The following is a 14,289-nucleotide window of genomic DNA, read 5'->3' as shown; positions in this document are numbered from 1 at the left end:
TAGGAACTTTTGGTACATTACTAAAGCATCCATGCATTAAAAAAATAATTCTGTAGAAAGCTGTTGTTAGGAACACCTTTGCCAGACTCCATTAAGGTATAACCTGTTTGAAGAAAGAATATTTTTTAAAAATTGTCCTCAGAAGACAAATGCTACTCATCTACCCAGTCTATTAACATAAATCGTCTTCCTGCTCCGAGAAATATCCACCTGAATCCAGCTTTTTAATGCTCTTTTTGTTGCATTTCATCTCAGCTGCTCTTTTTTCATGATTGTTTATAAAGTTGTTACAGAAGCGTTTTGATTGATTCAGTCATTTGTCTCACCGCAGTGATGATACTTGTGCTATTTAGAGAAAGGCCAAACTACAACAGAAGGGCAAACTAAGACCTTGAGGCTTCCTTTAGATAGACTTAATGTTTAGTTGCAAGTAAGCAACTAAATTAATAAAAACATTTTAACAACAAAACCAAACGCTTCAACCTGAAACCTCCAATGTAATCTATTTAATTTTTTTGTCACACTGACCTTGGGGAATATWTWTTTTTGGATTGTGCGCAATAGACCAACACAAAGAAACGCATAATTGTCAGGGCTACTAAAAAAAAGTTTGACCAAGAAAAGTATACATTGCACAAAGTAGTTACTCACTGTAACCAATGTTCGCTGCAACTAAAGCTGCAAGGCAACATGTATGCTTTGATTGAAACCATTAGATAGTCGGCTGTATTTCCTGAGTTGTTGWCCTCCTGAAACGTGAACCTCCTCTGTTTTAAGACATTTACAGCCTCTTAAACATTTTCCTCCTGTATTGTCCAGTAKTYATCTTATCAACTCTTGACTAGCTTCCCTTCTGCTAAAGAAAAGCATCCCCTCAGGAYACTTCTACCACATTTTATGATAGGAATGATAAAAGGTTTTACACATTGATAGTGGAATAATGTTTTAGAATCTGATCCGATCTTCTCCACATCTCCAAACCCCGATCTGTCTGCTGTGTTTCCTCGACTGGTGCTTGTTCGCTAATGTTTTCTACCAAAACCAGAACAGYTGGAGTTATACAGAGGATAAATTACTCACGGGTGAAGTCTATTTACCAGCTCAGTGGCGGTTCTTAGATGAATGGCACCCTGGCCAAACCTCTCCTTTTGCCGCCACCCARCACCTACGACGACCCAATTTATGAAAACATAATTTCTTCACATCTCCTGTTGTGCAAAGTAAGAGGTGGTGCTTAGACACTTTGTTACTCGAACCTCCCTCAACTTCAGCTCGGTGTGAAAACCCTGTTCAGATCACCACCGACAGAGAAATCCTTTTATTTTTTTAAAAATATGGTGCGTGTTAGGGGCCTCGGAATTAAAAAGGAGGCTAAATAGARATGCAGCTTCAAATTGTGACCTCTTGTTTTTTTACGCTACTTTTTGTAGCACAAATGAAGTTTGTGGTTATACCATGACAATGGTTATTCAAGATTTTAAGGAGTATAAATACTTCTTCAAGGTAATAAACATAAATTAGTAGCAATAAATAGATCTGGCAATACTGCCTCTGTTTCTTTCATGATGTTTTTTTGTTTTATGGCATGTTTCATTTTAATAATTTTGCTGCTCCGCTGTACAAATTTAAACAAAACTAGAGCTGCAAGCAGTTATCAGTGGGTTCCAAGCTCGACCAATAAAAGAAAAGTATGTCCTGGCCCCGCCCCCCTCTCCTTCCTGCTTCCCGTCGGTCTGCCATCACCTGGCATCTKCGCCTTCACACGACCAACTGTATACTTTTAGCATAGTACATTTTAAATCTAATTTTAAAGGCTCGGAAAGTGTGGCGCTTTGTTCATTGCCCTGTTGATGATTTTCCTTCCTTTTGCCAAAGAGACTAACGTCACACAGAGGGATTTTAAACACACTGGAAAAGATAAAACTTTATTATTTCTCCCTTTTGTGACAATACAAAGTCAACGAGTGCAATTACAATCTCACTGGAAAAGTTACATTCTATCTAGTAGGAGGAACATAGACAGAACGCGGTGAACACCATCGTCTTCGTCGTCCTCATCACCACACCCAGGGAAAAGTGAGGTATCGACCACTACAAAGCTTCTGTGTACAGGTGGGGATTTAACTGTAAGGCAATTGTTACCATGACAACCTGGAGAGACCGAAACAGCTGTGTGCTTCCTTTGCCCCCCCCCCTCTCCCTCACTCCTCCATCTGTTTATTTATTAATTTGTTTTCAGTACAGGAGAAAGGCTTGAGCTGATACGATTGACAGCACCACATCACGTCAGGCCGGAGTAAGGACTACTGTCAACGAAACAGAAAACATCACACAAGAAAAACCAGATTGGAACATTGAAAACAAGTCAGGATTCCCAAAACATCTCTGGACGGTGAACTCCGTCTAAGATCCTGCTACTACTCGTCGGAGGCATATTGAAGTTATTTTCGATTTAAATTCCCTGGGTAAGACAAGACTAATGCGTTTTATAACTGGTGATATGTAAAAAAAAAAAAAAAAAGGTAAAAAGATACAGCGCTCCAAAATATATTAATATAATTCTAAATCGATCCAGATTTGGGGACTCTTCTCTTCTCCGTTAAACTTCTTCCTGTTCGCTGCTGCTGCTCTTCGCACTCAGAGAGAGAGAGAGAGAGACAGAGAGAGAGAGACAGAGAGAGAGAGAAAGAGAAAGAGAGAGAGAGTAATTTAAGAGCCAGAACTTGAGCTGTGGGCCAATTATTTCGCTTGGACACATCCCGCCTCTTCTCTGCCTCCTGGAAGTTGATGGCACAAGTCATCTGGGGCAGGCGCGCAATTAAACTTCGGCTACTGAAAGTGGGAATTAAGTTGCTCTAGCGGTTCAGCAAATTTGAATATTATTGGAGATAACGGGGAACAGATGACGCAGGCCGCCGTTCGGCTCCACTTAAACTTCACAGAGCGCTGAGATTAAAGAATCAAATCCTCTATCTGGTTTGTTTTTGTTCCATCAAATTGTTTGGAGTCAGTGGTCTARTGACCACAAGTTGCTTTGTGTGACTTTTCTACCAAAACAGGATTTTTTTTTTTTCTTTTTCTTTTCTGGATTCAGCAGCTGATTCAGAGTCGGCCCAAAGTATTAACCTTCAGATGATTGTAGAGCTGAATATCATCTTTATATCTTTTAGTCAGTCAATTAGGAATCACTTTGGTGTTTCTGTAATTAATATTCTAGGCAAAAGTGACTCTAATTTCCCTTTAAGCCATTTAAATGTGAAAACTTAGTTGTTATGACTTTGTCCACTGTGGCTTTTCGTTAAGTGTGTCTAAATGGGACACGACTGGGTGAATAAATCAACAAAACAAAAGGACGAAACAGCTGAGGATGTTCCTGCTAGTTTAAGATAAAACTGGAGCGAAGCAGTCCATTCATTAACGGAGCAAAACAGGCGGTGGACTAATAGGTACTAAAAATCAGAGTAGGTTGTTATATTTAACTCGTTTATAATYACTCGTCAATCCAAAATAAATAAATACGTTTACAGTGCTGCGCAAAAGTGTTCACACCCCTCGGGGTTCTTCTCACACTTTGCCACGTCACAACCACGAACCTCAACGTGTTTTCTGAGAGTTTAAAATAAAATCCGGGGCAACCAGCTGCCTTGCGGCTTAAGCTCAGTGCAAATCCAGGTGTTTGACGAAGGCCTCAGGTGGAAGAAGCTGCTCTTTATGTGGCATAAAGAACAGCAAGGGATTATTAAGCTGTAAGAATTCCTATTTGTTGTTTGCCGTATTTTGTGTTTAGGGGGTTGTTATGCATACATGAGGGGAAAAGGATCTCTGACCAGATGAGACCAAGATAAATTTTTTTGGCTACGTGTAAAACACGACGTCTGGAGGAAAACACAGTAGATCACTCTGAATGTAYCATCCCCTACAGAGAAACATGGTGGCGGCATCCACAAGTTCAGACTTGAGCTATTTTTCCAAATCATTGGCAAAACAGATTTTAAAAATATGTCACATTTTTCTTCTAGGTCACAGTTACAAGCTGCAAAAAATACATTGGAGGGTGTGGTTGTGATGCGAAAAAAAAACTCGGTTTGAACACTTTTACCAGGCACTGYTTTGTGGCTTTAGGCTTTTGTTTTGTAAAACCAACTGAAAGAGACTTGAAAATAACGAAGGGCATTTTGACTCGTATTTTCCAGTAAATAACCTTTAAGTCTGAAAGCTCTGACTGGACGCGACTCTCCAGTACAGTTTTCTTCTTCCACAAAGCGGTGATAATTTAAGCTCCTACAAAGCTGACACAGAAATCTTTGGAGACCTTCTCACGAGTCCTTTACTCTGAAACRCGAACATGTTCTCTTCTCTTCCTTCTCCTCTGCRCGTACGCGGTCTGCAGTGAGGCGTTTGGGTGATTTCCCCAGTCAGAACCTACTGGATTCATGGCACCAGTTCATCTTTCTGATTAGGCTGCTGTACATTATTGCTGCCAGTGTTGACGGGGCCTGGATGGATTTCCTTTTTTTTTTCTTTTCTTTTCTTTTTTTTTTTTTTAAATCATGGCTAATTTCTTACAATTATCAATTACCGGTACAGGATACAGAGTGCTCCTTATAAAGGAGCTTACGGATAATCGATTGCATCATATTGCTAATGAAGCCGCCGCTTGAGCAGCTTCAGACGAGTCATAACGTTACAAACTAAACCTTAAAAGTATCGGCCTGGCTTTTGTTGTTGGTCTGAAGGCTTGTCACCAAGGATTGTGGACGTGTTTAACTTGGCATAAAGCTTCCTGCTGCTGCGAAGGCATCCCTGATCCTCAATAATGTTCTGGGTGAAGAGACAGGGCCTCTGGAGGACTTCATGTCAGGATCATGAAACCACCAGAGGATAAACTGTGCGATGCTGCGTCGTTGTCAAGGAGGAGTTAAAACATTTTCTTATAAGATGTTGTTTTTTTTTTTTTTAGCATCACTGAGAACACGTTTGTCTGGTTTTAACAAAAAACAAAACAAAAAAACATTCTAAGTGAGATGCTCAGCATCAACCTAAGCTGTTAGATGTTCAGAAAGTTAGCCACTCATAGAAATTCTCCTACTAGTTCACATAAATAATTCACCAAATAGATAATCCACGACTGTGTCTAACTGCTACTGAACACAAAGTGACACAGCGGTGTGATAAACATCTTATATCTACTGTAGAAAGAGGAGCTGTGTCAGCAGGGTTTCGGGGTTTCCAGTTCGCCGCTCCGCGCCGGCTTGCTTTCAAAGGATCACGAAAAACCCTCTAAGCAGTAAAATGAACCCGTCTCTCTCTCTCCTCTGCTGAGGCTGAAAGAGTCCTCTTTGATCATCTCTTCCTAAAAACAAACAGAAAAAAAAAACACCCTGCTTCTGTCCGCCCTCGGGTGTTTGTGCTCATTACGTATTGGCAGTAGTCACTACAAACTACTGCGGTATGGCCAGGCCGAAGGTGGTGAMGTATCTGCAGTCCACACAGAAGAAGGGGTTCTGGGACATCTCCTCTGTTCTGTATAAGGAAACCAGGTGTTGCTACTCTTCAGTTTGTCCACTCGGCATTATTCTGTTCAAAAAGAGAAAACAACAAAAAGGTCAAAATTAACCGAATTCATCTCAGATTAAGATATGACACAGTCGGGTAATTAGTTGTTCGATCTAAATGGAGTTTTCTGGCATGAAAAGAATGAGCGGTTTATCATTTATTTGCCAGTTGCAGTGGTCTTATTGCGATACGAAAAGATGTCATATCAAACAAGAATCGACACGATACACAAAGAGTAACATTCATCTCCTTGTCACAATGTGTTCCAGGTTAACTTGTCAATTTGTATCACAATTGTGAATCTACCTACTGCCATTTTGTCCCACCTTACTTGCCATCTCCTGTCTGTGAGCAAGTCAATTCACGCTCGTCTAATTGAACTACATGTATGTTTTTATTATGTTAAAGTAAGTCGTTCTTTATAAACTGAAAAATGTCGCGGACAACTGTAGCCATCCTCTTAATGAGGCTGCCAACAACAGTGCCTTCAATCAGAGGCTTCTTCTTGTTTGGTGTAGTACAGACTGCTGCAGGAGATCCTTCTGCCCACAGCAACCAGCATCTACAACCAATCTTTGAAGAGGCTGGGATAATACGAGTCAACATTTAATTTCCTTTCCTTTTTTCCAATTTAATGGAATTGTTATTATGAATCAAGGGGATTAATTATCCTAAAAATCTCTTGCCTAACTTAATAAAATGGCTCTTTATTTCCTGAAAACTGTTTTCTGTGTAACTTTGTTCAGTGTTTGTGCCTCCTTCATTTTTAAAATATAAAAACCCATCCAACCAAAACATTTATGTGCCCTCTTGCTGGTAGATGACAGTTATTGGAGCCATAAAACCATATTTCCATGATTGGTTGCCGTAATAAATCTGAGTCGTCCCATTGATGGGTATGAATTGAGCCACGGTTCATAGAGGATGTCCTGCTTTAAAAGGCACAATTATATAACCAAAACTATTGGGCATAATGGATACCAAAACTGCAAAAAAAAAGAAAAAAAGGCAATTATTAACAAGCTACTGAATGACAAAGGTTTTATTTCTTACAAACAAACCAGACGTCTGAATTGTGCTCAATCGTTTTCCGACAAGATTCAGTCCTCCGGATTCCAGCTCTAAATGTATGTTGTGTGTAAGCAGCTGTCAAATGACATCGGGTACAAGTTGGCAGACATTTGCAACAGCTTTGTGCAAAGGTGATCACACTTGGTGTAATATTCAGAAATAGTTGAAACGTAAAATGAACATCCATCACCGTCATCCATCAGTTTGAAGTTAGGCGACAGTTCTTGCCTCAAGGAGAGATTTATGATCCCTCACTTTTTTTTTTGGTTGAGCTTTGGATGATCGTGGAAAAGGTGGAGATTAGCTCACAGCAGCTCGGGAAGAGCCTGTTATTGATCTGAAGGCAGTTGTAGTCGCAGTGACTGAGAACATCATTGGGAAAACATTAATATGTATCATAAAATCAAAGGTTTGACAGTGATTCAGAGAAGACTTGGGGAAAAATACTGTGATCAGATGAGATCACAGTATTTCACCCTGCAGCCTGAAGTCACCCAGTTCTGATTTTTTGGTCAAAACTTTTTTTTTTTTTTGCTGTGGCCGTTCACACTGCCAAACATATGCGACCTGTATGTGTTCTACAATGTGAACGGCAAACGACTTGAAAGTATCCCGCATGCGCAGTAGAGGGCGCAATAACGTCAGCATTCTCAAGAGTTCTGCCAACTGCCATAAAGAAGAAGAAATGCTCAGTGTTTGCCGAAGTAAACATGGAGGCCAGCGGTGGAGCTTAGCTTACACGTTCGAAGTTGTTGTCCAACTGGAGCAGCATATTAACAACTTAATCCTCATTATAGTCCGTCATGGTTGTTGTTTTTCTTCCCGGAGGAAGTAATGATTATGGGTTTCTGTTTGTGAAACTGCTCGAGGTGGCTTTTGTTTCACATTAGTAAACCAATCCGAACTGAACCGGTGGGCCTCCGGCTTCACGGCGTTGAGGGGTCGGTGGATGGGGCCGTGTTCAGGTCTGAGAACCTTCTTTCCTCATCATGCGGTCTTCCAGCATGAAGCCAACCCAAATCATATCATCGACAAAGGAACATCAACATTGTGGCGTGGCTGAGCCAGTCTCTAGGTCTCAATCCAACAAAAGAAAAATAAAAAATCTGTAGGCGGGATCTGGAGCTTTAAGCTGCCAAGCAGCTGTTAACAAACTCTCACCGCTGTGCTTGCCAACAAACGCTCCTACAATAAGAACCAAGCTATGTTTCGAAAGCGGATAAAGATGTTACTTCACTCAATGGCATGGAAGTCTTTTTTTTTTTTTTTACTTTGTTTTTTTCTCCAGATTTTTAAAATAAAGTTACCACACACAAAAAAAACGAATGCTGATAACTCCTTTGTGAAAAACCCTACAAAATCAGCAGGAGGTGAARTAATTATTTCCTCTCTACATCTTTTTCTGCTTTCAGTGCACATTCAGACTGTCATCACAACAAAGGGAGACGAATAAGCAGCACCCCGCTGCCTTCGACTCTGAGGCCTTCTCAGGTCTGACATGCTGTCCTCGCCAGTGAAGGCGGACAGCCCCGTTTTAAATTTTCTCCACAAAGAAAAACAAAGCATTCGGATGTAGAGATGCACCAGAGCAGCTGACAAGATGATTACATGTTGCTGCCCTCGCTAGTCTTCCCCAGAATGACTAATCAGTTAAAGTAATCATATGGGATGGCTGATGATAAAACATTTAATTAACATTTTCAAATTAAATCGCTCATTTAAATGCAAATGAATTTTATTGAATAATGTGGTGAAAATCTGCCCAAGTTAGAGATTTTTTAAATGGTTGGATAATGGGCTTCTGCCTTCAGTTCACAGTCACCGTGTGAGCAATGATAACAAATCAGTTATATTAGTAGTACTGACTGTATGTATATGTTTTGTCTTGTTACATCCCAGCACAAATGGCTTATCCAATGTTTCTGAATTCTTGAGGATAACTCAACAATCACTTTGACAATCATAAAGTTTTTCCTCAATCAACTTTTCTGGCAAAATAAAGGTTAAGTGAAATAAAATAAAACTGAAGTTTGAACAACAGAAACTGGCCGGTGCATTTTTATAAACAKTTATCCATTCATGTTTTGCTCAAAAGCAGCGGCCGTCATTGAGCGTTTCAAAAATGTACTACTCTCCAGGACTGAGGCTTGATGGGAAAACAGGGAAACTTGATGGAGAATATAAAGACATGAGATTAATGAGAACCCAGAAATTTGATTTCGCCAKTATCTAAAAAAACAGATTGTCTAGTTAAATATTGTTGACCTGAAGATGGAACCTATAAGGACACATAAAGCCTCCGGGCGGTAGTTTGAGRATAAACCATAATGCTGAGGAACACAGTGGATCAGATGCAGCGCTGTAAAAACACCTGTAGTGCTTTTTGCATTTAATTACGTTACAAACACAAACTTCTTGAGGTTTTATAGAAGCTTGCTCAAAGCCCACCAGAGAAATGCAATTTGGTTGAAGTGCTAGTTCAGTAGCCTGATTGCAAAAGTTCACCGCACTGTTCAGATCATGTAAAATCCCAGTATAATCGTTTATTAAATAAATCAAAATTTGCGGTTGAATTTGAACAAAATGTGAAAACACTTGGAGAGGTTGCTTATTTGTGAAAGTAATGAAAAGCAAAAGTGCCAACACTTTTGCCTTGTTGTTTGACTTTCAATAAAATGAGGTACAAGTCTTAAATTAACATTCAGTTAAAGTTTATTTTCTGTTTAAAACATCTAATGAATTTATCTGGAGTGTCTTAGCAAATCTAGAACGACTTTAGAGGAAACCTATTTCATTCAGTAGGTGATATTTAATAAGGCAGGAAAATGAATCCATGCATGTATCTCAGTTTTATGTGCATGACTAAATGACCATGACAACAACTCAGCTGCGCGTCAGAGAACAAGCAGAGTCCTCACGGTCAGGCAGACTCTTTTTTAAAAAAAAACAAAGCAGATGAGATGTTTCTGGATATGCAGTCAAGGTAATTTCAAACAGACTGCAGGCAGATAACAAGCAGATAACTAACAGAGCTTTTTACTCTCCTAAAAGCCGTTTTATTACTCAGAGGGCCACAGGTCTGCATCATTAAATCCCTCCGTTGATACGGAGACGGTTTGGTTCCTACCGAACAACACAAGAGAGGCTTTCACTTTACGGCTGACACCGTCTACGCTTACGAGCTGGTGCTCTTTGAGCCTTTTGGTCAACATTGTTCTTTATATGGAGGAAAAAAAAACMAAAMAAAAAAAACCTTGGTTTTTAAATTCAGCTCACAGTCAGAGAACAGAAGAACCAATAAAACAGCTTTTTCAAAAAGCTATTAAATTTACAGGAATATTTTAGGAGTCTGTAAGTCTCGTCAGGACTCCAAGCCCACCTCCGTCCTATGAATCACATCCACCGATCTCTTCTGCTCGAATGAGCCGAGCCACGTGTACGCCGCAACCGGGAACAATGAGCTGTCCGCTTTTCCAAGAATGGGTTTTGTGTTAAAGCTATTTTATTGTTGATTTTTTTAGGGGAGTTCAGTTTAAAAGCAGTTGCAAGCTGGCGAATAAAGATATGCAAGTAAATAAGAAGATCGTCAAAAAGGGAATTTATTTCAGGAATTCAAAAATTGGAAACTCGCGTATAGATTCATCCTACACTGGGATTTAAATTCCAAATGTCCATATTATGTGTAAAGAAGACAGGTGGTTTGACAAGTAAAAGAAGTCATCTACATTAAACATGAAGAAACAAGAGGAGCTGACATCAGGTTTCACTTAACAGCCCTTCAAATTAGCAATTTCGAACCATCACCTTGGCATTGTCAGGTACGTGTTTCACTTAACGAAACAAGCTACATTTTCAATTATTTCTAATTTCCTGAGCTGCAAATCTGTGCAGGCCAAAGTGAAATTTCAAATACTGCAGATGTCCCACGTGTTTTCATTACTGCAAAAGCCAAATGTAGCATTTTCAAAGACCCAAACCTGCTCGCCCGCGCTCTGCCTTCAACAGAGCTCTGCGTCCGTCTGTCTTTGTAGCATCTATGATGTTAATTAACTCGCACCACATGGAGAGCTGCATTAATTGGACAAGGTCTTGGCGTGCTGCTCCATGGACAGACAGGCCAGGGATAATATTATAATGCACCGTTCCATTATTATCACAGAAAACCAACCGGCGGGTTGAAAGATGGACGCCAATGTGCAGCAGGCAGAGCGAGGCTTTGATCACGCTGTGGAAAAGAAAACGGGGGGGTTAAAATGTTGTTTCAGCCTCCAGAGTCTGAGGCAGCTCGGCGTCACTTCCTGCAGAGCAGATGTTGAAGTGCAGGTGTTAGGAAAGCTTAAAAGTAAGTGATGTAACGCCACACAAACGACGGCGATGGTGATAAGATTTACTACACAYGGATGGCAACGCTGAGTCACCGCAGGGTTCTCTGCTTGGAGACGCCTGGTGAGTCAGGTGCGCGCGCCAAATGTGGCCACAGATGTCATCTCGCGTGGACCGGTCTCTCCACACGGCTCAGCTCAGCTGGCCCGCTGAGCGCAGAGCCCAGATCAAGTGGGCGGATGGTACTGCTGCTTCTCAGCGCGGAGTGACTTATCAGTCGCCAAGGGATTCAATATGGAGCTCTGGCTGATTTTGCAGCGGTGTCATTTAATGTTGCCCAACATCTTATTCCTTTCTGTTTTTTTAATTTTATTTTATATGTGACTGTCCTGGCAGATGCTCGGATTGAATGAAACCAATAATGAGTCATGCATTTTTTTTTTTTTTTTTTTTTTAAATCTGCTGCAAAACAAACACGAGCAAAGAAACCTCTAATGTGTCTCATCTTACCGCTCGAGATATTTCTGCATCACAAACCAAATCCAGTCGGACTTTAAATGTCAGCAGCTGATCAGATCATTTTTGCAGGATCTTAAGAGTGGATGCTCTGCAAAGGGAATATAAAATGAGTTTTGATCAAGTGCAGACGATTCTCAGCGCCAGCTCCTTTACAGTCTTTTGGAGCTTTTGTGAAACCCAGATGGAGGTGAGCTTCGCCAGCACCTGGAACTTGAAGTGGACAAACTGTCACGCCTTGACCTTTTTCACATTTTGTCAGACTGCAACGACAAACTTCGATGCATTTTATCTGATAAAAGATTAGAAAAAAGCGCAACATTACGAAGTGGAAAGGACGAGGAAAGAAAGTTGTATGGGTGCTCGTAGCACTCAACCCACTCTGACACAATGCCTTGCAGCAGAGTAGCCGAGAGATGCATGGAGGAGCTGCAGAGATCCACAGCTCAGGTGGGAGAATATATTGACATTATGAGTGACAATAAGAGTGATGAAAAAAMCCCCAAAAAGACACTGGTCAGAAAAATAAACAAAATGTCTTCAGCAGAGAAAGAGAAGCAGGAGTTCGCCTTCAAGCGGGATAACAATCAAAAACAGCCAGACTATGATTAAATGGTTTGTATTCCTTTGTTAAAAATGCCTWGTTGAAGTCAAGACCGACATAATAATGTGTAAAAATCTCTATATAGTTAAGTCTGTACAGCAGTAAAAGGCGCTTTAACAAAGCGCTGACATAGGTGAGCTGAACACAAATGAAGGCAACATTTTAAATCAAATAAATTTCCTTCCACTTCACAACAATTTTGCAATACTTTGTATTAGTATATCACATACAACCACACCATGCACTGAAGTTTTTGTGATGAAAAAAAAAAGAAAAAAAGTGAAAATGTTCAAATGTTCAAATATGACCAGATTTGTAACATAGTGTCCCGGGTTGTCTCCTCGTTTTAGCTCCTTATGGCAACAGAACATGAAGTGAGTCTGGAGCAACGATTCCACAATTATTTTGCAAATTCTATCTTGAGGTTTTATTTTTTTCCTTTCATTCTGAGAGGAACAAACTGCCTTGATTGAGAATCTTTAGTTTCTGACAGACGCCTTGCTTCACAGACCTGAATAGATCAATCAAACTAGCTGCTCTGATTGTAGGAGCCTAGCCGTTTCACTGGCCACGCTGTATGCTAATGCAGAAAGAAAAATCAAATACAAGCTTTAGGGAAAAAAAAAAAAATCAATCACCATCTCCGATGTCGCTGCCATTAGGCTTCCCATTACCCTGCGAGTAAACTTCCATCTGCAGGCAATTTCCTGTATGCAAAGAACCTCTGCACCGCTCCAATAAAACCCAAGATAAACCACAATATCGGGTGTACTCAATATTTTCCCCTGGAACGTAATTTGCTGAAGAGCNTTCTGACAGACGCCTTGCTTCACAGACCTGAATAGATCAATCAAACTAGCTGCTCTGATTGTAGGAGCCTAGCCGTTTCACTGGCCACGCTGTATGCTAATGCAGAAAGAAAAATCAAATACAAGCTTTAGGGAAAAAAAAAAAAATCAATCACCATCTCCGATGTCGCTGCCATTAGGCTTCCCATTACCCTGCGAGTAAACTTCCATCTGCAGGCAATTTCCTGTATGCAAAGAACCTCTGCACCGCTCCAATAAAACCCAAGATAAACCACAATATCGGGTGTACTCAATATTTTCCCCTGGAACGTAATTTGCTGAAGAGCAAGGATTAAGTTTTCTATATTTGCTCAATCCGAAGCAAATATGTCAAATAGCGGAGTTTAATAAACGGTACCCATGGAGAGAAAGTAGAAGAGCTTTCTCAGGCCACCTACRCTGAAACCCCCCAGCAGATCCGCAGCAATGCAAACCAACCGGCTCCCGTAGTGAAACGGAGAGCGGCGTTCTCCAGACATAAGAGTAGATCCCGCATGGACCTTACCAAGCTCCGCCCAGAAACGCCCCTCGAAAGTCCCATGTTACTTCATGTCTCACATTAACAGCTTAGCTCCAATGTCTAAACATGGCATTTTTTGTTCTCTGCAGAGTATTTCTGAGTCGATTAATGTAGCATTTCTGCTGGATTTTCGCAAAATATCAGCCACGACAATGGACAAGGGAACCAACAAGTTCATGTCATCTTTTTTGGACGATATCAAGGTGTTTGAGCCACGAGATGCTTCCAACATTGTGCGCGTCACAGCTAAATGCTACCGGTCGATGAGAAAAACAGCAGATTCTCACACCCCCAGCATAAATATAGCCGTGGACAAGATCACTGATGGCTATTGTTCTTGCAAGGCTGGGTAAGTCGGGCATTCATGGTTTTGAGGGTTCGAATGTGCCTAGGACTTATACACTATACTCGGTGCTAGCGTGGCTAACACAATTACAGTTTAGTAAAAAGCCTTTTCAAATAAAATCTTTAATGCATGTCAGATACGGTACACATTGCATATTGATCTGTTCAGCTAACGTAAGGCTGTAACAGACAGGCTTCAGGATGTAGAAGTTGTATCGGTACTGCCATTATGCTGTACTTGGTTAAAAGGTTTTCATAATGGATGTGTTTATTATTGACTTAATTTTTTTCATTCACTAAACACCAAGAAAATAAGGCAGTAATACTTGCACCAGCAGACACTTTGTTCTTATTGATCCTACGACGGTTGAGCTGCAAATGTGGTGGTGCACAAGCTTTGATCCAAGCAAAGCTTTCCGTTTCAGATTTTGGAAATCTGAATTTTAGTTCCACAAACATGATCAGGATACCTGACAGATACCCCACTGACGGAGAACCAATTTTTT

At 40.6% G+C, this 14,289-nt stretch overlaps 1 protein-coding gene across 2 annotated transcripts in view; it reads right to left on the bottom strand.

Moving 5' to 3' along the window:
• Window positions 1–1,895: 1,895 nt before the first annotated feature.
• shisal1b (shisa like 1b) overlaps window positions 1,896–14,289 on the bottom strand; it is a 59,420-nt gene continuing 47,026 nt past the window's right edge. For both annotated transcript variants that reach the window (XM_008432783.2, XM_008432782.2), the window contains one exon: window positions 1,896–5,577. In XM_008432783.2, the coding sequence (XP_008431005.1) occupies window position 5,577 (1 nt within the window). In that variant the 3' untranslated portion in view covers window positions 1,896–5,576. The remainder of the gene's footprint in view (window positions 5,578–14,289) is intronic.

This window comes from Poecilia reticulata, linkage group LG16, assembly GCF_000633615.1.
Source record: "Poecilia reticulata strain Guanapo linkage group LG16, Guppy_female_1.0+MT, whole genome shotgun sequence".
Taxonomy (NCBI): Eukaryota; Metazoa; Chordata; class Actinopteri; order Cyprinodontiformes; family Poeciliidae; genus Poecilia; species Poecilia reticulata.
This window is presented reverse-complemented; position numbering and strand designations above follow the sequence as displayed.